The sequence below is a fragment of the Mastacembelus armatus genome, chromosome 10, assembly GCF_900324485.2.
Source record: "Mastacembelus armatus chromosome 10, fMasArm1.2, whole genome shotgun sequence".
In the NCBI taxonomy this organism is placed as follows: domain Eukaryota; kingdom Metazoa; phylum Chordata; class Actinopteri; order Synbranchiformes; family Mastacembelidae; genus Mastacembelus; species Mastacembelus armatus.
This window is the reverse complement of record NC_046642.1, coordinates 9426529-9451195: the sequence shown is the minus strand read 5'-3', so window position 1 is coordinate 9451195 and position 24667 is coordinate 9426529. Positions and strand designations below refer to the sequence as shown.

The window sequence follows — 24667 nt, the reverse complement described above, 5'->3', positions numbered from 1 at the left end:
TGTTGTTAACTATTCAGTCTGTTACATTTTAGGACAAATCATCGAGTGAACAGTTTCTCAGCTGCTGAATGAAAAGCCTGGAATCACTGTAATAGAATACATTTCCTTTCTTTCACCTGTGAAGGTTTTAAAATTCAAACTTATTGCAAAATAAATGATTTGCTTTAGGCCAAGTGTTTCTATGAAGTTTATTCATTCATTATCTATACCCATTTATTAGAGTCACGGGAATCTGCTGGAGCTTATCCCAGCTCTCTTTGGGTGAAAGGCTGTTTTATATAAAGTTGTTTTTTAGCAGAATTGCACATTGGTTTATTTATTGCTATAAAACTACAAGTTAGGTAAACCAGTAGAAAACTTGGAAAGGATTGTAACTCTGCCCTTTATCCTGTGCCTGTATAAATCCTGAAGGACGAGTGCAAAAGCTGAGCTGAGGAGGTGCAGAAAGGAAGAAATCTGCATGAAGAAATTAAAAGGTGATTGAAAGCACAGAGCAGTGACTAAACATTCTTCAAATGCCAGTTCAAAAGTCATAAATAAGCTCTGAAGCTCATCATTTTAAGCCCACATGAACATGAGGTCCTTAAAATGTTCTGCACAAAAAATAACATTTGAACACTTACAACTTAAAAGTAGGCAAACCTCATCTGTTTGTCCAGGACAGCTATAACTGGACCTTTATGTGTAATTATATTGTGAGAAACCATGGTACTGCTGCGATATTCACAAAATGTTTAAAAAATACATACAGGATATGCTGTGTTTCTGGATTAGACCCGATAGAAGAGCATAAAACAACCCTGTTTGTTTAATAACATTTTACTTTCAAACTTCCATAAGGTATTAAGATATTTTACCAAGTAACAGCTGTAACACCTGGGATTTGATGATGGAGGTTGATTTTAGACCTATTTTGTTGCCTGCCTGCCCACAGCCATACTATGATATATCATGCCATATAAAAATATAGCATGAACAGCCCTCTTAGTTTAATTTACAGATCTGAGAGCTAACCCTGTTAGGCTATATGGAAAATTATATTAGTGTAGGGGGAGAGTACAAAATTAAAGACATTTCTTGTTAGCAGGTTTCTTTAATTAACTATCATCCATCATCTATAGCCATCTATAGAGGGCTGCTGAGACTGACTCCCAGCTGACACTGGGTGAGAGGCATGTTCAGACCTCATAGACCACTGATAGTCTGCGTGTATTTTATTTCCTCTGAAAAGTCAATCCAGAAATGAAAAGTGTGGACAAAGCTTGTTGGACCTTCAGATGCCACCATGTGTCAGGAGGAATATGGTGAACATTGCACATTCACAACAAAAGGGGGAAACGGATGGGAGGGGGTCGGTGACAGGCTCCAGCGGGGGAGATTTCAGTGCAGGTGTCCTTGGTTTTCTGACACCTCGGAGACAGGACCCGACCATAAGTAGCCTAAGACTGTTGAGCAGGATTCAAAGCAGATAAAATTATAAATGTTTGAGCTGCCACGAAATCCGAAAAGAGCAGCGAAGGAGCGATATGCTAGTCTGGATGAGAGACCCCCGCTGGGTGAAGACACGCAGCGTATGTTAGCTGAGCCGTGAGAGCTCGCTGCCACTGGCTGAAGCTGAGGCTGAAATGGGAGCAAAGCGATGGGAGTGAGCATCCTCAGGCAAATCATCGCATCACTGATCATTTCAAGGTATTATACGTCGGTTACAGATTAGTGATCCGCGGTCGCAGTCGATCCTGGCGGTTTGGACGGGGGCATTATTGTCGCCAGACAAAATCCATGTCTCACCCTGCAGATGTGGGCTGCGAGACGAATAAGGCCTGATCGGAGGGTGACACGTTCAGGGATTAATCACCGATCAGTGAATCAGAGTTGATAATCTCCAGCATTACGGGGCACTCATGGATGGGTCTACTGGACTGTTGTGGATGATAGGTCATGTTTGCAGAGAGAATAATGAGAATAATGTGATGCATGTTGAATGTTGAAATCCACTGCTGTGACACCCTGAAAAGCAAACATAACCTGAACCGGTTTTCCCTCATGTTATTGTGCTGATCAAGATGGCACTAACCTGACTTTATGTCAACAGTGATGCACACATGCACTCGGTGTGCCTAGTGTCAGAGGAACAATGTCGAGCTCTCAGGCACTCAGTATGCACACAAATTACACTAATGTTCCCTGGGAGCCCGGTTCCATTGGTTCCAGTCAGGACCCAGTGTGGTCCTCCATAGTCAACAGTGTGGTGAAGATGGTGCTCATATCTGTTATTGTTTGTGTGTCATTGTTTGGGAATGTGGTGGTTCTGCTGGTGTTCCAAAGGAAGCCTCAGCTCCTTCATGTGGCAAATCGCTTCGTCCTCAACCTCCTCTTGGCAGACCTACTCCAGACAATATTAGTTATGCCCTTTGCCATTGCAGCGACCGTGCCAGGCGTGTGGCCGCTGGATGCCAGACTGTGCCAGGCCCTGGTGGTGCTGATGCACCTTTTTGCTTTTGCTGGGGTCAACACAATTATAGTTGTCTCTGTGGATCGCTACCTGGCAATCATCCACCCCTTGTCCTATCCCACACGTATGACTCCACACTTGGGCACCAACCTAATCATCTGCACATGGGTGCTCAGCTTCCTGCAGAGTACACCACCACTGTATGGCTGGGGGGCCATTGATTTTGACCGCCATCACAATTTGTGCTCAGTGGTGTGGTCGTCTAGCCTGTCCTACTCTGCTGTAGTGTCCACTTTCTCTTTTTGGCTCCCTGTGCTCATCATGCTCGGCTGTTACTGGATGGTGTTCAGAGCAGCTCGGAGACAGAACGCTCTTGTGCACCCCATACAGACACAATCATCCTCCCAACCCTGCCCACAGGACTTCCAGGGACCCAGCAGTCCACAGCAGCAGCCCCAAGCCCAGCAAGGAAGTTCACCTGACGGTCCCTACTCAGCCAGAGGATGCTCTGTTCGAGTTAAGCACAGACGCTTCCACTACCACTGCAAGGCTGCCCGTGTAGTTTTTGTGATCATGGCTTCATATATTCTTAGCATGGGGCCTTACACCATACTGAATACTATATCTATGAGCAACAGAGCTGCTGTACCACCCTGGCTGTCCTCCCTTGCCCTTGTACTCTTCTTCTTACAGTGCTGCCTACACCCTTACATTTATGGTTACATGCACCGTAGTGTGAGGAAGGAGTTCCTAGCTTTACTCTATGGGCTATTCTGCAAACAAGGCCGTCCCAGCCAGAGTTCTGCTGTGGAGAGCTGCTTCACTACTACAGAGGGTCGCTCAGGGGCCCGCCCTCACCTGCCCAGCCTTGCTGCCAGAGTCCTCCCTCTTCGGACTTGGGCAGAATGCACAACATCCTCTTCTCCCACTTTTGAGAGGAAGTCAAGGGACAGTTGTAAAGAAACGACCTCTACCAGTGTCAGCTCTGAGAGGGAGCTCACAGTCCAGAGCAAACAAAGCACATAAACTGCCTTTAGGATACATCAGTCAGACTGTAATTAGTGTCATTTGAAAAGCATGACATACAGTGTGTTCAAACATGAACAAATATTTCTTCTTTACAACAGGGTTATTCTTTCAAAAGGTAGCTGGCAGTAGAAATAGTAGTATACTTCTACCTTTTACTATTTTTTCCTCAGTCAGATGAAATAATTAAACAGTGGTCTAATATATCTCTTTGGAAAAACTTCATCCATGTATTGTTGAATTATGAATTTGAACAATAAGTATTATTTGATTTTCACAAGTCCAAATCTTGAGAAACACATACTCTTTGTTTTATACATACAGTAAATGCAGTTTTAATATTAGAATGTGCAGTTGATAAAGTTTTGTCTCTAGAACCTGTCATTTAAATGTAAGCAATTGTTTTATTAGCTATTCCTATAAAAACATTTCAATCAATCTCTATTTTCAAAAAGGTTTGAACTGATAAAACCATAAACCATTTCATTTCTATTTTACACATTTGCCTGCAGGCCTACAATAAGTGTCACTGGATTTTATTTTCAATTTATAGTTGTTGTGTTGAGATAGAAACTGCTATGTTGAATCAGAGTGGTTGGTCTCCTGACCACTGTGGGCCATAGATTTCTCTGATAAGGTATTGATCTGAAGTATCTGCACAACTTTTGAATCTCCTTTAAACTTTCCATGTGTTGTATTCTCTGTGATCCTGCCACAGGACATAGGACATACCATCCTTGTGTTAGTGCGAGCAAACTTTGCCAGCGACTAATGAACTCAGGGTATGCTTGTGCCCATTTCCGTTCATAAATCTGGTGAGTAAACATAATGTTTTTACATCCGCAGTAACTCTTCTTAGTCTAAAAGCACCTTTTGAATAAAGGAATAGAAGAATAGCGATTCATTGTGTCTGTCCGTTACAAAAGGCTTGGTGACTCCATTTCTGCCAGTCACACATAGAAGTTGGTCTTAGCCGCTATGTTTCCTTTAACTCAGCTTCAGCTGAGGTGGAAATTTACTTCAGCATACTTTAATATATTTTGAGTAAATTGTGTGGGTTCCTTGCACCAGTTATTTAACGTAGGCTGCACACCACAAGATCTTATGTAACACAATTCATATACTCCACTGAACACATGTAGATTTGTAAAGATACCTCATGAGTATTCAGAGTGGAAAAAACCTGCCCGTCTAAAGCCACAGATAGGATGAGTACTTGTGTAAGTGTTACATACTTACCCTATGTCTCAGAAAAACAGTTCATTTTGTTGTTTAGGTAGATCGTGTGTTGCCAAAGGATGTCATAGGTGCATCACAATTAAACAGTCGACCGATATGGGTTTTTCTACGGCTGGTGCCAATACTCTTTGAAAATAACCCCTTGTTTTTGGACGATATGTTGGGTTGACTTTCTTTTAATGGGTTTCGGCACCAACTGAACTGAATACATTGGTGCTGATTATATTAATTAATCGATCAAACACTAATTACAATATGTGCATCACTTATGTCTAGTCCCAATGGTTTCTTTCATGAAACGAGAACATGTATTTTGGTGGATTTGATAACACAAAATAATTATAATACTATGGTATTATGAGTGACAATCACACTTGTATAATAACTTTATGTTTTATCTGCAAATAGACAAAATACTGTTGTATAAGTGCTTTAAAACAACATTTTTCTGATTTCTGTCATGGATTTGTATTATTTCTGTTTTTTCAACATCAGAAGTTGTCTATTGTTTAATAAAAGAAATATATGTGACTTATACTTAATATGTGTAATCGTAACATGTTTCATTTCACATGTAAGTGTTTCATACCAAACAGAAGGCTTAAGTTAACCACAGTTGCACATGTGAAAACCTGTACATGTGAAGTCTGCGGAGTCAGGTCTGTTTTTGACACCAGGAAATACAATATACTATTTAACCTTTAGAAATCCAGGGATTTTCAGCTAAGAAAATTACACAAATCAAATTAAGACTAGACAAATACATTAATGACATGATGTCAGTACAAATAAGAAAAAAATGTATCTTCCTGTCAGTTGTAACTGGGTGCCACTCCCACAGAAATGCACAGCCCAACCAAATGTGGAAAATCATGACCAAAAAATGGTAAGCATAGCAGACCTCTTTAAACGTGTCTGACTTATATGTCACAATTTTGTGTTTTGGTTTCCACCCAGATAAACTATAGTTAGGAGCTAAAAACTGAATCCTATGGCCTTTTGCGTAGAAAAAAAAACTTAACATGTATCAAGAGCTTATGTATGTAAAAAAAAAAAACAGACTCCTCATATGGAATTAACTGCATTTATTTGTAAAAATCTTATCACCTTGGGTGACGACCCCGCACTGCTTAAAGAAAAAGGCAGCAGTGTTTTATGTAGTTACTATTAAGCAAACTTCTTATTAAAATCTAACAGGGTGCATCTTAATGGTGTATACATACTTAATGAGTCAATTCATGGACTGCATTATGATTAACTAGGTGAGAATCTCTCCTACGGCCAAACAATTCAAGCATGTCACCGAGCGAACGTCTTTGAAGTGCAACATACTGTAGCATATTCGTCTATGATAAAGATGTGCTTCTGAGTGCACCCTTTTTTTTTTATGCAAACTTAAATGTAGCCATCAATACAATACAATGGACATGTATTATAGTAATGTCACTGTTTTATATAATTCCTTAACTACAATACAGGCTGGTTTTTATTGATTTATAGCCCCATCTGTACAGCTAAATAAAACTCCTAAGGAAGGTTACATAATGATGACAAACTTTAAGTAGCATTCTTTCACTCGTTCTCTATACAGTATATTTACACAAAAGTTTCATCATTACAATACAGGAAATGAAAAACAAAATCATACGGGAATACAAAAGCAAAATACAGAACATCTTTCTTTAGAAAATTAAAACAAGACAATTAAATTGTTTCGTTAAATCCACCAAAACAAACTGCTAACTATAACAACCAGATCTCCGGAACCCTGACTGATTTTCAAGGTTGCACGCAAAATATTACTGGTCAACAGTGAACACAAAATTATATATATTTTTGAAAAGCGTAGGTTTAAAGCACAAAAGAGGATGGGCTTTGCTCTTCAGGTCTTTTCTATGATGGTTTGAGTTCAGAACTTTGTAGACCACTTTATCACACAGCCAGCACTGATGATGCTAGAACTGCAACTGCAAGTAGTCACTTTTTCATCTAGTCCACCTTGACCACACTGTAGATCTTATTTACAAACCAGAAACAGGCAAAGAAGCCAATTGTACCTGAAAGAACAAGATGCATTCATTATTTGACACATTACTACACAACATACAAATAAGAGAAAACACAACGAGCAGCCACACTGACATATTTAAAATATCGAAGTGGCACTAACAAGTTTTGAAATCTGTTTGGGGCCAGTACGAGCCTGTTAGGTGTTACTGTGCTAACCAAACTCCATCCAAACAAAGTTTGAAAAATAACTTTTGACAGGGTTGGGACTACAATTGCCACACAAGACAGCAAAGACACCAGCCGCAGCACTTCACTTTGTCAGGGAGAGAGCATGTTTGACTGAGCTGTTCCAAAATACGACTGGTCAAAGTTCTGGATCAATTTAACTGAGTATAAAAGTCTGATCTGACTGCTCAATGGGGGCCATGCAGCACAATCCTGAATTATTAAATTGTGATCAAAGTTGGGATGAGGTAAAAAGTACAGGCATCAAAATAAAAACGTAAAAATTGGAAATGAGAGAGATTTGGATTATTTAGATCAAAACCGGAAGCAAGGACAGAAACTGATAATCTTTTCCTTCAATCCTTGGATTATTTCTCAGTGATAAATCTTCTGACACCTCATCCCATTGCTACTTACAGCGCTGTCTTAAGATAGTGTCAAAATGTGCTGCAGTGACAAGCAGGGATACAGGCTAACTCATCTGGCCTAATGACAGTATAACACAGGATATATGTCATCATCTGACATCATGGTGAGCCGTATATTTCCGGATGACATAAAGACTAGGCGTGTATTTGCCTGTTATCTCGTCCTGTAAATTATTCTCTTCATGCCCACATTCTTAGTCTCATCTGAGAGGGGGTGAAAGAGAGCTGGACAGGGCCAGAGGATGCTGTTACCATGTCAACTACCTACCTTTCTAATAATGAATGGTACATAGATCTGCACAACCTTTATCAAACAGCTGGACTTTGAATGCAAGCATAGTTAAAATGTCGTAACAGTAATCATCAGAAATCTGGAGTGCATATAGACCTATTATAATATTTCTAATTATCATCCAAAGCAACGAGTAAATGTGGTGCCAGCTTCTTTTGATCTACAGAAAGAAAACGAACAAAAAGGAACTCCCTGATAAAACTAGGCTCTGGGTTGTCAAACAGCAAACCATAGACAGCAGAATTGACCCAAATAAGTCAGCACAACTAGATCTGACCAAGAGGGACTTTGAATGTTCGAGTCTCATTTCCCTAAGTCTCTCTGATTTTCATTAAACTTCAAATATAAAAATGACAGTTCAAACGGGACCCTTGCAAATAAATGCTTTTCAGCTTCATTGACACTGTGTCTGAACTGCCAGCACAGAAACAAGAAGGCCAAGGCTTGGCTTTAAACTGAATGACAAGCAAACAAATATTTAACAATTTGAACTTTGACCTGCTTCCTGGTCATTTACTGTATGTCACAGAAACAGGATAAAGATCCTGAATCTTCACACTACAGCTGAAGTGACGTTAATTTAAGAAGACTGAGCAAACACTAGCACTGACATCTACCAACTACACACCCCTTTCTGATGCTAATACAGCATGGTATGTTAGGTAAGCTATAGTAACTAAGCTCACCATTAAAAGAAACCATTCCCAGTATGATATTCACACATCTTTTCAATGCATCAAGACAAGAAGGATATCACTCTGGCTCCCTAACGTGCTCATAAGTCACTTAAAATCAAAGCCTCACCTGTGAAGAGAAAGAAGATGAGGACCATAATCATAGTGTATCCAAAGTAGAGGAAGGTGCTGGCTGCTCCAATTATTTGCAGCTTCGAGAAGAAGTAATGCACAGCATAGATGAAGAGATAGACTGCTGTAAAGCCACTGGTCAGGAAGGAACGCCACCACCAATGGTAGTCCTGGACATTAGTGATAAAAGAAGACATTTTAGAATGCAGATATGAAGATATCTCAACTTTAGTCTGAATCAGATGAAGAGAAATAAATAAGTGACATTGCTCTTGATGTAGTTAACCCGATGCAGCCGTCCTATTTGTACTTAGGGCTCTACAGTCATGTGAGTGAAAAATATGGGTATGAATGTAAGACATTCAGAAACATGATAACAAGAAAGGAGAGGCTGTAAAATCCTACTTAAAACTTATATGTACTATTTACCATGAGATTATTTTTGATGTTATAAAATTGCTACTATAAAAGTGTTAAAGAATTGTGATAAATGAGTATTCAGGTACCTCAGCACATAGGTGGAAGTAGCAGAGGAGAATGGTGGCCTCAGAGCAGGTGATGAGTAGAATAATGAAAACCAGAAACAGGAATCCAAACATGTAGTACATCTGGTGAGACCTACAACACCAAAAAAAAAAAAAAAAAAAAAAATTTTTATTAAGTGGTATGTGAATATGTAGCAAGGAACAAAACTCCTCCTTACTTTGCCAGTCAAAATAGCAATGCCTGTCAGTCAGGAAAGGCTGCATTCTGGGCTCCTTACCAAATGCTGTTGAGGATGAAGAATAGCTGGATAAAGATGCAGCCGAAGGGCAGGATTCCACCCATTACTATACCAGGGATAGGTTTAGTAAAGAAAGACTGCTCAGGAATTTGACGGGGGATTTGGTTGGTTCGCACCGGTTGCTCAATAGCCTGCACAGGAGCAGAAAAAGAGATGGAACTATTACAAATTTGAATCTACTAGCAATAATTTCAAGATGGACAAATAGACAAACTCACAGGTTTCTTGAATCCAAAGTAGGCACCAATGAAGGTGAGGGGCACAGAGATTCCAAACCATAGGGCCAAAATGGCCACCAGGGTGCCAAATGGGATTGCTGCTGAGGAACCCTCCACCCAAAGGATCAGGTTCATCAGGAAGAAGTCTGCAAACACAATACTAGGGAAGAGAGGTAGAAAAAGAACAATGACACAGATAAGATAATAGATGTGAGAGGGACAGAAACAGTGTCCACAGCAAAAGAGAGGGTATATACAGTGTGATGTGTAACTGCAACACTTCAGGGTAGAAATAAAGTTCAAAAAATGAGAGAAATAAGCTTAAACTAAGCCAGTGTGTCATGTGAGGATACCCTGGGCACAGGAGTGCTGTCAGCAACACATTGGTCTTCCACTTTTCACCTCCAAAAGCTGAGAACATAAACAGTTGGGTAAGTTAGGCTAATCATCAGAATCAGATTTATCACTAAATGTGTTGGACACAGAAGGAATGTGACATTAGTTCTATGGTGCTTCAACATAAGTTAACAATATATACATATAAGTAAAAAAAGTCTGAGTCTTTTCTATGAGGTTTTCACTGGACTTACTTTTGTAAAGGCGTGCAGAAACATAGCCAGCAGGCGTGCCCAGCAGAACCCAGAGCACCACGGCACATGTCATGAGAGCCCCTCTGTTGGCTGGTGACAGGAAACCCAGACAGGCCAGGACTACAGAAGACAAGCCATTAGCACTGACTTTGACTGGTGTTATCGTGACAGTTCCACATAACGTCTTGCAATAACAATTGTGTGTGCAAGGAACACGTGACTTAGGTGTCAATCTTTAACGCATAACGTGTTGAACATGAAACACAGCACTTAATAATGAAAACTAATAATAATGAAACTATTTAAATCTGTGAAAGAATTACTGGCGTTACATATTAGAGCATAATGTCAAATAGTCCTTACAGAGCGTGATGAAAGTCATGATGAAGATCTGGGTGCCCTGTCCGAGAAATACAGACAGCAGCATGCCCTTCCTGGGTGGACGGAAAACATCCCCATGTACCTGCTTCCACCCTGATTCTTCTTGTGCATCCTCCTGAGAAGGAAACAGACAGTGGCACAGCAATGGTCACAATCAAGCATTTTTTTGAGTTTAGGAGCCATAAAAATAAAACTTAATTGAACTTAAGTCCCAGATAATAATAAATGAAAATATCAAATGATCAAAACAAGAGCTTCACCGTCCACCAAACATTGAATCCTATAGTACCTCCAAATCAGATAACTGCTCACAAAGCAAAATTAGGTGAATGAGAAAAAAACCTAATTTTCCAGAAGCTGCTACATTTGTTGTAAAAAAAAAACAAAAAAAAAAAAAACCTGTCTGCTCCAAAGTACAAGCCCCTTTATTCAAATTTAAAAAATGTCCACACCACATTTCACATTCTGTTATAATGTACCCATTTGCTGCAATCATACACCTGAAACACCTGATTTAATTGTCAGTAAAAGTTTTGTTTAAAACAGCTTTAGGTAAGCTTACATACGTGGGATACAGAGGAATTTTCCTTGGTTAACAGAAACTTTATAAGGTCTGCCTGTGAAATGTAACAAAATATTTTTAAACCTGGGTGCAGACAGTGCAGAATAAAGCATTAGCCATATAACTCTGACAAAGGTCAATACACACAATTATGGCCAGTTGAAAACTTCAATCTCTAATATTTGTGAGATAAATGTTTGAGTTAATTAAAAATCAAATACTTTCATAACCAACGGTGGGATAAGAACCGCAGATATTAACTGGCTGTTTAAAGCCCAATAACATAAGTTCAACAATGCACTGTAGCTAACAAAACCCTACTCTTTAAAGTTGTTAGCTTGGAAATATGAGGTACAGGCTTCTGTGAATAGTTTATTTTGCATTGTGACATCCTGCAGTACACAAAGAGGACTAGTGAGATTCAATCTGTACCCTTATGAGTATGTTTTTGTTTTCATTTCTAACAACTGCATCTTAAAGGAATCTTCTGGTATATATCAATAGTTCACATCCACATATGAACCAGTTCTAGCTGAGAGAGATAATAATGCCTTTACCTGGTCCACCTGGTTGTATCTAGCAATGTCCTTGTGCAAGGTTCTCAGCATGATCATGGCAACCATACCGGACAAAAAGAGGACAATGACCAAGGAGTTCATGATGCTGGAAAAACACAGAAGACATTCCCTGGTATCAACTAACAAGCATCAAGAGCCACAGTTTTCAAGAGAGTTTCTCTGGTGAGAAATATCCTCATACCTAAACCACTGGATGTTGGTGTGAGGCATGGAGACCAGGATGTAATCCCACCTGGAAGCCCACTTGATTGAATTGTTTTCCTGTAAAAAGGTAGTATATTTGTTGGAAAAAAAACATTCCACACAAAATGTTTCTCTCAGTTCCTTGAAAGGATAATGTTATCTCATATATTATGTCAAATGTAATTAGTCTCACAGTTTAGAGGCTTACCTCAAATGTAACAGAGTAGGTGTAAACTATTGACACATCGTTTTCAAACTCCCCGGGAACCTCCATTGGGTTGGCTCCCTCACAACTTGGGTTATTCCCATCTGCCTGTTTGATACTGTTTTGTACAACAAAAACATCGATCTTAAATTATAATCTGGATTCGGTAATGGTGAGTTTCATTCAATTGACACTGATATGGCTCAAAAGATGAAATCAAAACATGATTGCATCATATCCACTACCAACCAACATTTACCTCTTTGGCTCCAGAGTGGCAGCAACCAGCCGAGCCCCTCTCCATCCCTCCGACTCCCCACTGTGGTAAGTGATCTTGATGTCCACATGGTTGAAGACGTAAAATGTGTTCTTCTTGTTGAACTCAGACTAAAATAAATAAATAAATAAATTAATTAATTAATTCAGGTGCTCAGATGGATAGTACAGTATAAGACTCGGAAAGAAACCTCTGCAATGCTGGGTATCTGCTATAGCCAATTTAAAGATATTTATGAAATTTCTTCCAACTTCATCGTGCATGAAGGATTGTTACAGTGTATCTGTAAGTATCATTGAATTATGTTAATGCTCAAACTTTCTGTGAGCAGCACTATCAAGTGTTTTCATTATATGTGAATCTGACCTGAACAAAGGCCAAGAGCAATTTTGGGCTATGCCTCCTTACAGACTTTTCTTCAATTCAGAAGCTTCTTGTGAACATCATACTCAAAATCTTTGAGTGTTTTTTTATAGATCAAAGTAGCTCTATGCCCACATGACACCATTAGCCTAAGGGTAAATAGTTAAAAACGTATTTATTATGGAGAAGAATAGCACAATGGTGTATGTGTTATTAACTAAAACAGATTGTATTTGTTTGTGATTCTAACTTAATTGAAAAGTTGACCATATTATAGGACTGAATTATACATTTCTTGGCACCATGTGTACTTTATAGCTAGTCACAAAATAAACAAAATTATATTTATTATTATTGAAACTGGGAGACTGGGAACTAATTATACTCAGATATTTTAGTAGGTGTGAAATTGCGAAATTACTGTACCTGAATTATTGGACAAATTCAAGTAGTATAAAAATGACAATATACCACAAACAGATGACCACTTAGGAAAAACGTAATATCTTAAGTGGACACGTTCAAGGACAGAAAACATGACTCACATTGATAACACAAGCATCTTTAGCTCTACCATCTGACGTGACAAGACAGCCAATAGGGAAGCCAGGGTTGCAGTACTTCTGACCATCTTCCACGTCATAGCACCATGTCACTGGCATGTTGTCAATGATCCTAAAGAGAATATGTTTTCATGCCAATTTGCTTCATCTTAATCTTTATCTTTCCAACTTCCATGCTACAAAAATGCTGTAACTCACGAGTAAAGAATTGTAGCATGATGCAGTATACTGTATATTTTACTAACCAGTGGTGCTGGTAGTTCAGTTGCATTCCCATTTTCAGAAAATCCAGTTGGGTAGCATCCTCTTTGATACCTTTCTTGTAAACTTTTGTGCACACTGCCTTGCACTTCACATCTTGTTTGAAGTTGAACTGGAAAAGGAAAATGAGAATCATGTTGCATGAAGGGAATACATTTAACAGGTAGAGGTGATAGTCATCATGCTGGCTTAGATTTTTTGATAATACTCACTTTGTATGGTGAAGACTCAATTCGTTCCCCAAAGAGCACCTGTCCAAGATTCTCAGAAGGCCTCATTTCCTTCGCATCCTTGCAAAAGTCAAATCTTTAACAAATACACAGATTGACACACAGAATGAGAATATGACACTGAGCTGGGAAACATATCTCAAGACATTATAGAAATGGCATCAAAAGAAACTAAATCTTACTTACACATCATACTCGTATGGCAGTACTGATTCCACTGAGTCCAAGCGATTGACAAACAACTGAATCACTGTCTGTAAAGAAGTAAATAGTTTGTTACTCACGTTGCAAAAAAAAACATTGTCCTACAAGTCCTAAGTGTAGGCTAGAATCAGCCAAGATCATGGCTGCGAGTGTTGAGTAACTAGCAGGACAAAATTTGACAGAATGCCCATGTTTCAGGTCCATTTATACAAATAATAGTATTAAGTAGTAAATGACTTAAGTCCTAACCCATGACTAAGTTATGGAATATTGTTATACTGAACTCAAATACATAAAGTACCAGTCTCATTCTCATTCAACGCTTTTTTCTTTTATTTTCTATATTGCAGAATAATACTGAAACCATCAAAAATCTGATTTCACACATATGGTGTTGTCTACTATGAAAAAGGTGTTAAATAACACAATAGACACTTCAGATTTTACATTGCTCAAAGCACCCACTGCTTTTATAACAGCTATACAAAGCAGTGACAACATCTTAACCAGCTTCAAGAGGTGGTCACCTGGCGTGGTTTTCAATTCACATGTGTACCTTGTCAAAATGTAAATACTGGAATTTCTTGATTTCTTAATGCATCTGAGTTGTGTTGTGTTGTGCCAAGGTAGCGTTGGTATACATCCAACAGCTCTACCTGTCAGTTCCTTAAAGTTTCAAGCAATTTGGGAATTTCTTCAAATGCAGTCCAAATCATATGTCACACAGACAAATGACCCAGTGAGACCAGTACTGCATCAGATGACCTGGCCTCCACAGTGACATGACTGAGATCATTTGGGATGCGCTGGACTGCAGGGTCAGGGAAAAGCAGAAAGTAATACTGACTAATACTGATGTCTTGGTCAGCCCAAAACTACATGGATTTCTCCAGTGACACGTTAGCAGAGCAATGACCACACATCTTCCTTATTTATCAGTGGTAACGTGCTAACGTTGTCCATTTGGGCTGGTACTATGCAGGAAGTGTATCTATAACTATATTCCCTTGGGTAAGTCAGCGAGAGCCAACCCCCACCCCACTAAAATCAGCAATGCATTAGAACATGCCAGTTCTCCGATTCCAGGTAATAGTCGGGGCCCAAGGAGAAGACTGGCCAGCTAGCAAGGTTAAGGAAGGGAGCAAATATATATGGATATGTCCATTCAGGCGTCAACAGGAAGGCCACTCCATAAATAAGCCTGTGAATCCTACGTATTCACCATACCTGGCAATCTCCACCACCGCCGTCTTCACAGAAACTCACTGGGGCCAAACCCGGAAGATAAAACGCTGAGCACGTACAGAACAACGACACTAGTGAATAAACCAACAGAAAACCAAAATTGATCCGCGTCTTCATTTTTATCACGTCCACGATGCTCCGAAGACCTGGGTGTAACTCTGTCAAAAAAGCGTCCTCCTTTTAACGGAGGAAAGGGTTTTGTGGCTGTTTACGGTTAGCGGGCTCTGTCTACGGCTGAGCTGTCCTCCCCAGTAACGTCACACGCCATCAAGTTACGTGGAAGCTACGCATTTCGCACCGGAAGTAAAAAGGTTTATCTTCGAAATAAGTACGTGTACTAAGCAGTCCGCTTGCTCAGTAGGAGTTCCGCATTTATCGACGATGCTGTTAATGCAGAAAGCTTTTGTGGGATAGTTTTGTGCACATGCATAATATATATACGATTATAAAGTCAAATCACGCAAGGCCTACACCGGCATTTATTTTACTTTGAAAGGAAGAAAATCAGCTATATCCCAGGTAATAACTGATGTTGCAGCCCGATACGTCGTTTTTCTTCAGTTACTTTGGAAAAACACTACACATAAGTTAGAAAATACGCTTTATGGAGGAAGGGCTACAACGGTGATGCAAAAATAAAAGTAATAAAATGAAGCAAAAAAGGAAGGAGACCTATACTCAGATAATAATCGATCATTGCAAAAGGCAGCTGAGTTAGACGAGAAAAACCGGAAGGTGTTGTCATGATACAAACAGCTCTTGTAATGAAAATGGGAGAAAGTGTAAAACATCTTCTATTATATTATTATTGTATATAACATGGTTTCCATTAAAACGAAGCACAAGAACAAGAGGTAGCTACTGGTGTAGCCACGTGTGCACCTGCATGGCCTGTTTCTGTCTTTTTTCAAGCCCTGATCAAGGTGATATGTGAAGTCGAGTTGATACTTGAAATGAAGTGTTGGGTTTTGTCTTTCTAAAATTCTCAAACAATAATACTCTATGAAATAAAATACTTTTGATTTTACACATAAATGCTTAAATTGACTACCATATTACCTTGTATCATCCGGTGAATCTCCCATAGCCCCCCTGCCTCTGTAAGTGACACCAGCCAGAGGGTCAGAGTGTCTCAGGTTGCTGGCCCTTTGAAGAACACAACGTAACATGGTTGGAACCTCATCAAAGTCCAAAGCCTGACAGCTGTACGGATAAAACAGCTTGCTTTGGTGATTTGGTTCACTGGTTGAGATCCAGGGCCAGAGGGATAGTTGGTTAAATGACTTGGATCATTATAACCAATGTGACTGACCAATAAAACTAGAAAACCAAAGTCTAAGTGGTGGGAAAAAAGAGAGAAATAAAGTAAACATGTAAAATTGAGGTGCTAATTGGTGAAAAAGAGAAATAGCCTGAAATTTTTTAATCAAATTCTAAGATATTTTAAAGGCTCAACAGCTGCTTGTCCCAAAATGAGTCCCAGCATCGAAAAACAAGGCCAAACATGATTTATCAACAGATTGTTTCCAGCATTGTGTCACAGCATCTATCTGTGTCCAAAAAATAAACTTAAAAATACATTAAATTACATTTTTAAAATTAATTTCTAGAGAATTATCCAAATATTTACTTTGCTTTAGATTCATATTCATATATTTGTTTTAGCTTAGTACCTGTTTTTCTCCTCTGAGTAGTTGAAGTTGCACAAACCAACCACTAGATGGCAGCCTGGAGGGTGAACCAAAATCTCAATCTTTACTTAATACAAATACATTGAGTTAGTCTTCATACATGTCACTGAAAACACAGACACGTTGTTTTGTCCACAAAGTACAAGTCCTGATGACTTACAAAGGATGTATTAGATCTCAAACTGAAGGAACTGACCTGCTGACTCTCAACCGACCTAATACCAGCTGGTATGTGCTGACAAGCCTGTTGATCCATCCTAAAGTAAATAGGGTCCTTGTGTGAAAATAATGGTCTCCATGAAGGGTGGGAGGACCCAGATTTCTAAAATTGTTAAGATTATTAAGATCATTCTTTGCCAGATTCTGGTTGTTGCCACTAAATTTGCAAGCAAATGCTGGGACCTACTGTATTATCCTAACCAATAGTACACTGTAATATTGACAAAGGGATGTCATTAGTCTATCAGATTTTTGAGCACTACTGCCTAACTTGGAAATCATCTGATTTAACATAACACACCCATATGGGAACACATGACAAAAGCAGCTCTACTACCACCTCTCGATGTGTAAAGGTATTCATATTTTTGTAGTCTCATAAACTAATCACACACCTTATGTCGCTTTATAGATTTTACCTTTAATTACATAGCCAAAGAGAACGAACGAGAAAATTGAACTTCAACCAACGGTTATTTTCAGTAGAGATCGATGTCTGATTACTGAATATTTTTTTGACAGTTGATTGTTTGCTTAGTGAAAATTCTGAAAACAGTCAATAACAGTTGTGTGTCTGGAGTAAAAAGTTCTCTCTACTGGTGCTCGTTGAGTTAGCACTTTATCCATCCATCAATTTTCTAAAACTCTTATCCTGGAAATATCAAGGGGGCTGGAGCCAATCCCAGCTGACATAGGGCGACAGGTGGGCTACACCCTGGAGAGATTACCTGTCTTTCACAGAGCTGACACAGAGACAAATATTTACACTATTAGCTATGGCCAATTTAGAGTCACCAACAACACCAACACCAATCTGCATGTCTTTGGATTGTGGGAGGAAACCACAGAAATATATGTCAATCATAAATGTAATTTGTCCACTCATTATTTAGATGGTTATGTTACTTTTGGGTATCAGAAACTTTTGTTTGAAAATCACTTGACATGAAAGTTTATTGTTATTTCACTTAGATTCTGTGGTGCAGAGTGATGTACAGCATGTGCAGAGTTTCATGTTAATCTGCGAAAAGGATCATTAAACAGGGGGTTGTTCTCTCAGTCTTGTTCGCGATGTTGACTGTAGGGGGCAGTGCTGTGCCTTGTGGCGTTTGTTCTGCTGGGAATAGAAGGACAGAAGTGCGGCAACCATCCGTTGTTCGCTGTAGTTTTTACACGGGGGGCAGCGGTATAGTGTCGTCAATTGGGCACGTGTTTGCATGCTTTAGTTATTGTATTTACGTTTTAAAACCAGAGTGCTCTCATTAGTGAAGCTAAGGTTCTTCATCAGTGGCTGGAGTACTTGCAGGCTACTGTTAGCCAAGTAAGTAGCTAACGTTAGCTAACGCTACAATCGTTGGCATCGTTATCGCCATTTTGCGCATTCAACAGTTCAACACTTTCTCCAGCAGCAAGGTAAGACACATGTAACGTGTGTTTTACACTTGTGTGTAAGGGAGCACAATTTCAGGGACGTTGTATAAGCCTTACGTTGTTTCAGGTGGTGGATTTTACACCATGGCAGAGGCGGACCGACCAGGGAAGCTTTTCATTGGCGGACTGAACACCGAGACCACCGAGAAGGCCCTGGAGCAGTACTTCAGCAAATATGGCAGGATTGTCGAAGGTTGGAGCTATTGTTGGCTGATGTACTGTGTCTTGCTTTATTTTTCATCTGTTAAATATGATATTATTGATTAATTCTTCTGTTTCGCGATTTAAAATGATACCAGATGTGTGTGTCCTACAGTGGAAGTAGCCTGATTGTAATGGGGTCAAATGTGTCTGAATTTAAAAGGCATCAGTGTGAACTAAAAACTATTTTGTCTATTTTTTTATGACTGTAATGGAGTCTGATGCATAATAACAAGGTCAATTTTTGCTCCTTTACTCCAATCTCGGTTTTCAGTTCATAGGAAACAAAGATAGTTCCTATGCAAATGACCTTATTTACTGTAAAATGGAGTTTTTTCTTATGGCAGAGAAAACCAAAAACCTTTGAACCATGGCTGCAACACGGCAGATAAATCTGTAAACAGTGTCCACCACAGTCGTTTAAAACAACTAATGAGGGCAGTAATAAAAACAAGACCTTGTCCAACTTAAACTGTTGCAGAGTAGGTTATAGTACCTTTGTCTGTGATGTAATCAGTCCTAAGCTGTCTTCTCACTCAGTATTTCCTGATTTCAGTTTTGTTGATGAAGGACCGTGAAACCAACAAATCAAGAGGTTTCGCTTTTGTTACTTTTGAAAGTCCAGCTGATGCTAAGGATGCAGCACGGGAGATGAACGGAAAGGTAAGAACTTTGCTTAATCTGTTAGAATCTTTAAAAAAAAAAAAAGAAATATGTATGAAACTAATTGAAATTGTAATTCTTTAACCACAGTCTCTTGATGGAAAGCCTATCAAAGTGGAGCAGGCAACAAAGCCTCAGTTTGAGAGTGGGGGCAGGCGAGGGCCTCCACCCATGCACTCTCGCAGTCGTGGTCCACCAAGAGGCCCTCGTGGTTCCAGGGGAGGTCCTGGTGGCATGAGGGGCCCAGCTTCCAGAGGTACGTTTTTGTTTTTGTTTTTTGTTTTTTTTTTGGTCAGTTAAGTTTGTAAAGTTGTGGAATGTGCACCGATGTTAAGCCTTTTCTATCAATGTGTATATTAATAATTGCATTTCTTGTCTGTGAAAAAGACTACTATGATAATTCAGGGAATGTAGAACCCTTCTTTAAAGGGATGTCATCCAGAGGTCCACCTCCGATGAAGAGAGGACCCCCAATTCGTAACGGAGGTCCACCGCCCAAGAGATCTGCACCATCTGGTCCTATGAACAGGCGTAAGTGAGGAAAATCTGTTAATTCACCCTTCTATCCCAAGCATTTATTTATTTATTCATTCATTATTTATACCACTATCAAGGGGTATAAATAATGGCTCCCCTGGGGGGGCTGGAGCCAGTCCCAGCTAACATTGTGCAAGTGAGTGTACACCCTTGAGACTTCACCAGTCTGTCACAGTGCTGACGCATGGAGAGAGACAACCAGTCACACTGGAGAAAATATATGCAGACATAGGGAGAGCATGCATAATCCAAAGAGAACAGTTAAAACCTTCTTGTTGCGATGTGATAATCCTAACCACATCTCCACTGGTTCATCCAAAAATCTGTTAGTAGTAATATGAATCAATCAGTCAATGCACCCACAGATTTGTAAGTAAATAAGAATGCTGTACTGGCCAAATACCAACACAGTTTTGGAAACATCTGAAATTGTTAGCACTTACCTTGAATTTATCAATTTTTTTTCCTTCTTACATTCGAACAGATTTAATAACCTCTGATCTTATCTTACTGTCCTTCAAGTACCTTGATGGGGTGTATGTATTTATTTGGTGATTGAATGAGCCAGTTTGCCATACTTTGTGTGTTCCAGCACCTATGTCAAGGGAAAGGGATCCTTATGGTCCACCCCCTCCTCGCAGAGACTCCATGATGTCCAGGAGAGATGATTATCCGTCACCACGCGATGACCATTATAACTCAAAAGATAGGTAGGACATTTGATATATACTTTTATATAAAGTGGTGTAAAACTGTTTGGACAAGCTTTACTTTCTGCAGAATTTAACTCAAACCAGTACCTGGAGGTTTTACAGATTTATACAGGGTTTGTCAATAAATATCTGTATCAGAATAACATGAATTATGGCTCAGATTGAGTTTTTATGCTATTTAAATTGGATTAGCTTTCCTTTATATGTGAGATGTCCTGTATCTGTCAAGATAAAACTCGACTGAAGGTTTAAGTCACATTGGTTTAATAAACAGTAACTGTATAGTTCATAGACAAAAGAAAAAAAAAACTGTCAGCTGAAATGTGATATTTGTTTTAGTAATAATTTTTGTCAGTTACTAAGTAAATATTTAACATCATGGTTACAACTCTGGACTTGTGCTGTATTTTACAGCTACTCCAGTCGGGATTATAATTCCAGAGATTCAAGGGACTATGGACCTCCTCCCAGGGATTACTCATACAGAGAATATTCCAATTCCAGTTCCCGAGATGACTATGGATCATTGTCAAGGGGATACAGGTAAGTGTATCACTTGATGTGAAAGTTAGAAAAGGAGACTGGATCTCACTTGGTCATCAAATCATCTTTTGCTATTTGCAGTGATCGCGATAGTTACGGGGGAGGCCGTGAACCCAGAAATTATATGGACCGTCCAAGTGGTGGCTCCTACCGAGATTCATATGATGGTTACGGTAAGATATGACTTCATGAGTGTAATCACAGCAAATAATCACAATGGCCCAAAGAAGAGCTGCGCAGATAACCAACCAAGTCATAGCACTGAGTACCGCATTCTCCAGTCTCAAGAAGCTTCAGTTTTTCCCCTCCTCAGAGGAAACAACGTTGCAGGCAGCCTCTTTAAACTTTTTTTTCCTTTCCCTTTGCTACATGCCTGAATTGCAGTTCAAGTTGCATATTTTCATGGCACAATTATTAGAAATGTATAATCATTAGCATCTCAACTGAAAAACAAAGTTGTGACCACATATCACTAGTACTGCTGCATCCATCAAAAGAATCAGTATCTTTGGCAATATAATGCAGAATATGTAATGTGTCCCAGAGAGTTTGCAACCATAAGGAACCCCAAAAAGCCTTTGGAAACATCCGTTGACAACTCACTGTGTGTGGCCTAGCAAAACACTCCCTCAAGGAGTAACCTTCAAAAAACCATCAAGACAACTCTGAAAACCTCCTCCTTACCTGCAGTTCTAACACTTGGATCTCTGAAAGGAAAAATGTCTACTGAAATCAATGGCATGCTGAAATGGGTAGCACTGCCCATTTATTCCCTGTGCTTGGATGTGTTACTCCACATGTCAACTAGATATCCAGGTTAAATTTAAAATATCATAATGGGACATTTAAATGTCTTCCATTATTTGAGTGAATAGATTCCATTGGCACAAAATGAGCACTTGACAGTGCAATAAAATGTTTAAATGAAACTTTGCCAATTACCTGACCCATTGACCCTGCAGGTAACTCTCGCAGTGCCCCACCTTCACGGGGCCCCCCACCATCCTATGGTGGGAGCAGTGGAAGCAGTCGTTACGATGACTATGGCAGCAGTTCCCGGGATGGCTATGGCAGTCGTGACAGTTACCCCAGCAGTCGGAGTGAACCGTACCCACCTAGCCGTGGTGAGCGAATGGGCAGGCAGGAGAGGGGCCCAGCTCCCCCTGTTGAGAGAGGCTACCCTCCTCGTGATTCGTACAGCAGCTCAAGTCGTGGAGGGCCACGTGGTGGCCGTGGTGGCAGTCGAGCCGATAGGGGAATGGCTCGCAGCAGATACTGAACTGGACTTGGGAAATCACAGTAAAACAAATTCCCCGTGCTCAGTAAATACGTGTTTTGGAAGAAATCTGACACCACCACAAACTAGCCATGTCTAAATCTGTGGAATTTGACGCTTAGCTTTGAATTGTATCTTGACTTTCCCAGTTTTTTTTAATGTGTAAACTTTTTTTTCTAGTATTTCTCTTGCTCATGTAACAGTACAGTTACCAAGTGAGTGTTAGTTTTTGTACATTCATTGCTGTTGGAATCTGCAATGCCCCATAAGTCTGGCTTTCCTACTCTAATAAAGCTTTTAGTTGTACCTTCACCACTGCTCATCAATTTTCCAAACATCGGAGACAGTAACATGAATGTAAAGCAACAACATGGTCTTTACAGAGTTCTTTGTAAACCTTAGGTGAGTCTCTGTTCGTGCTATATAAATAGTCAAGTAACTTGAGTTCATTCTTAACACAAATGTGCTTCCAACTGGACCTTACTGTTTTCAAGAGTTAGGCAAATGTTACTGTCAAAATCTTCCAATGTAGTTTCCTTGGAAATGGATCCATCACCCTAGAGCCATTTGATGGCATGCAACGACAAAACCAAAGGCAACAACAAATGCAACTCGACCGATAGTCAACAGCTGGTAAGCAAAGCAAACCTCTTTGTTTCTCCTCTGTAAATGAGTTTCTCATTGTCCTGTATTGCAATCTCCACTGAAAGGGTGATATTCAAGACAACTTCAGGAGACAAAATCAAAAAGGAGGTCAACTGAATGGGCCTTTTTCATAGTAGTCCATTATCGTCAGTTAAAAGTTGTCAGAAGTGCAGCAACATCCCAAGACGTTTCGTCCTTTGTCAACAGTGAAAGTTTAACAGCCATTTTGCCAACTCAGCCTTCAAAACAATGATCCTTTTTGCCTAACCAGTCATCCAAGCTCAGTAAAATGATTGGCATCAGCGCATTTTTAAGTGATAGATAAAATATCTAGTTAGCTGTAATTTTTTTTTCTTGTAACATCTAAATTAAGAGCCTTTCAGTCTGAAAACTTTTCACAAGCATGCCAATTCAAACAATGGAGACCTCTGGAAGAACACCATCGTCCTAACATCCAAACTGGAATCAATCACTGAAATGAATTCGCAGTCGGACTAAGGACTGAAAAACTAATTTTCATTTTATGAATACATTATTAAAGGGTGGACACCATGTTAATTATGTGTTCTTATTGCAGGATGAACATCTCCAAGGCACCTACCACTTGCAACATACCGGAAATCTGTCCTGAAGTTGATGGGCCAATGAAACCGCAGTGCATCAGTGCAGGTGTGTTGATCAGATATTGCCTATCAGTCATATAGAAATGCTTTGTTCTTTTGCAAATTTTTTTAAATTTATTTATTTTTCCATGGGAATTTTTACAAAATGTACTTTTTGAAATGTTATAAAGGTTGTGCGATAATGGATTAATATTCCTTCAAAATTCAGCTTTTTCAACGATTACTCCGTTTTCAGATGCCGCCTCAGGCTTCGGTTGAGAGTGCTAGCCGTGTGCTGTCTTCAAGCGGAGCAACGTGTTGAAAGTGAGAAGAACACAAGCAGAGGAGTTATTAAAGTTTACAGTACCTGACGTTTTCAATAAAGACTTTGAAAAGAGACTTGTTCAGTTTTGTCTTGCCATGAAAGATTAATACAATTAACACAACTGTCCCCAGACTGAGATGTTTGTGATATGTTTTTGTTGTCATTTGTCTATGATCATTTTTGGCTTCAGTCTGCTGCTCTTGAGCTGCAGTACATATTTCAAAGAGCTGATGTTACTACTGGGCAGCATGGTGGCTGAGTGTTGTCTCACAGCAAGAAGGTCGTGGGTTCGCGACCCGGCCTTTCTGTGTGGAGTTTGCATGTTCTCCCTGTGCTTGTGTGGGTTTTCTCCAGGTGCTCTGGTTTCCTCCCACAGTCCAAAAACATGTATGTCAGGTTGATTGGTGACTCTAAATTGCCCATAGGAGTGAGTGTGAGTGTGTGAGGTTGTTTGTCTCTATGTGGCCCTGTGATGGACTGGTGACCTGTCCAGGGTGTACCCCTGCCTTCCACCCAAGGAGAGCTGGGATAGGCTCCAGCAGATCCCTGTGACCCTGGTTAAGGAATAAGCAGGTATAGATAATGGATGGATTCTGTTACTTTGTCTCTCTCATTTTTAACTGAGCTACAGCTAGTGATGTAGTAGTGTGCAGCTTTTATTGTCAGAAACCTGCTGAAAAGAAAAGATTCATTTTCTAT

The 24667-nt window shown here is 39.7% G+C and overlaps 3 protein-coding genes across 8 annotated transcripts; 2 read left to right on the top strand and 1 right to left on the bottom strand.

Moving 5' to 3' along the window:
- Nucleotides 1-2134: 2134 nt before the first annotated feature.
- gpr101 (G protein-coupled receptor 101) lies at nucleotides 2135-3553 on the top strand. Its single transcript, XM_026330916.1, has one exon. It carries the CDS (start codon nucleotides 2135-2137, stop codon nucleotides 3476-3478), a length of 1344 nt encoding a protein of 447 aa, XP_026186701.1. The 3' UTR covers nucleotides 3479-3553.
- Nucleotides 3554-5787: 2234 nt separating this feature from the next.
- On the bottom strand, nucleotides 5788-15393 carry tm9sf5 (transmembrane 9 superfamily protein member 5). Its single transcript, XM_026330760.1, has 17 exons — nucleotides 15105-15393; nucleotides 13860-13927; nucleotides 13656-13749; nucleotides 13428-13555; nucleotides 13165-13294; nucleotides 12239-12366; nucleotides 11983-12097; nucleotides 11773-11852; nucleotides 11571-11676; nucleotides 10434-10566; nucleotides 10071-10190; nucleotides 9834-9891; nucleotides 9481-9640; nucleotides 9242-9393; nucleotides 8985-9096; nucleotides 8477-8648; nucleotides 5788-6774 (listed from the first exon to the last, which is right to left on the bottom strand). Exons 1-17 carry the CDS (start codon nucleotides 15237-15239, stop codon nucleotides 6707-6709), a joined length of 1959 nt encoding a protein of 652 aa, XP_026186545.1. The 5' UTR covers nucleotides 15240-15393; the 3' UTR covers nucleotides 5788-6706.
- A 2768-nt stretch (nucleotides 15394-18161) lies between these two features.
- Nucleotides 18162-24042, top strand: rbmx (RNA binding motif protein X-linked). 6 transcript variants are annotated; one of them, XM_026330582.1, is made up of 11 exons: nucleotides 18162-18353; nucleotides 18531-18656; nucleotides 19221-19327; nucleotides 19418-19583; nucleotides 19715-19858; nucleotides 20457-20574; nucleotides 20992-21120; nucleotides 21202-21293; nucleotides 22083-23029; nucleotides 23619-23710; nucleotides 23900-24042. In XM_026330582.1, the coding sequence occupies exons 2-9, from the start codon at nucleotides 18548-18550 to the stop codon at nucleotides 22397-22399; spliced, it is 1182 nt and encodes a 393-aa protein (XP_026186367.1). In that variant the 5' UTR covers nucleotides 18162-18353; nucleotides 18531-18547; the 3' UTR covers nucleotides 22400-23029; nucleotides 23619-23710; nucleotides 23900-24042. The 6 variants fall into 6 exon arrangements, with proteins under 6 accessions (XP_026186367.1, XP_026186370.1, XP_026186369.1 ...); XM_026330585.1 differs by having other exon boundaries at nucleotides 18162-18445; nucleotides 19757-19858; XM_026330584.1 differs by having other exon boundaries at nucleotides 18162-18445; nucleotides 19742-19858.
- The last annotated feature ends 625 nt before the right edge of the window (nucleotides 24043-24667 follow it).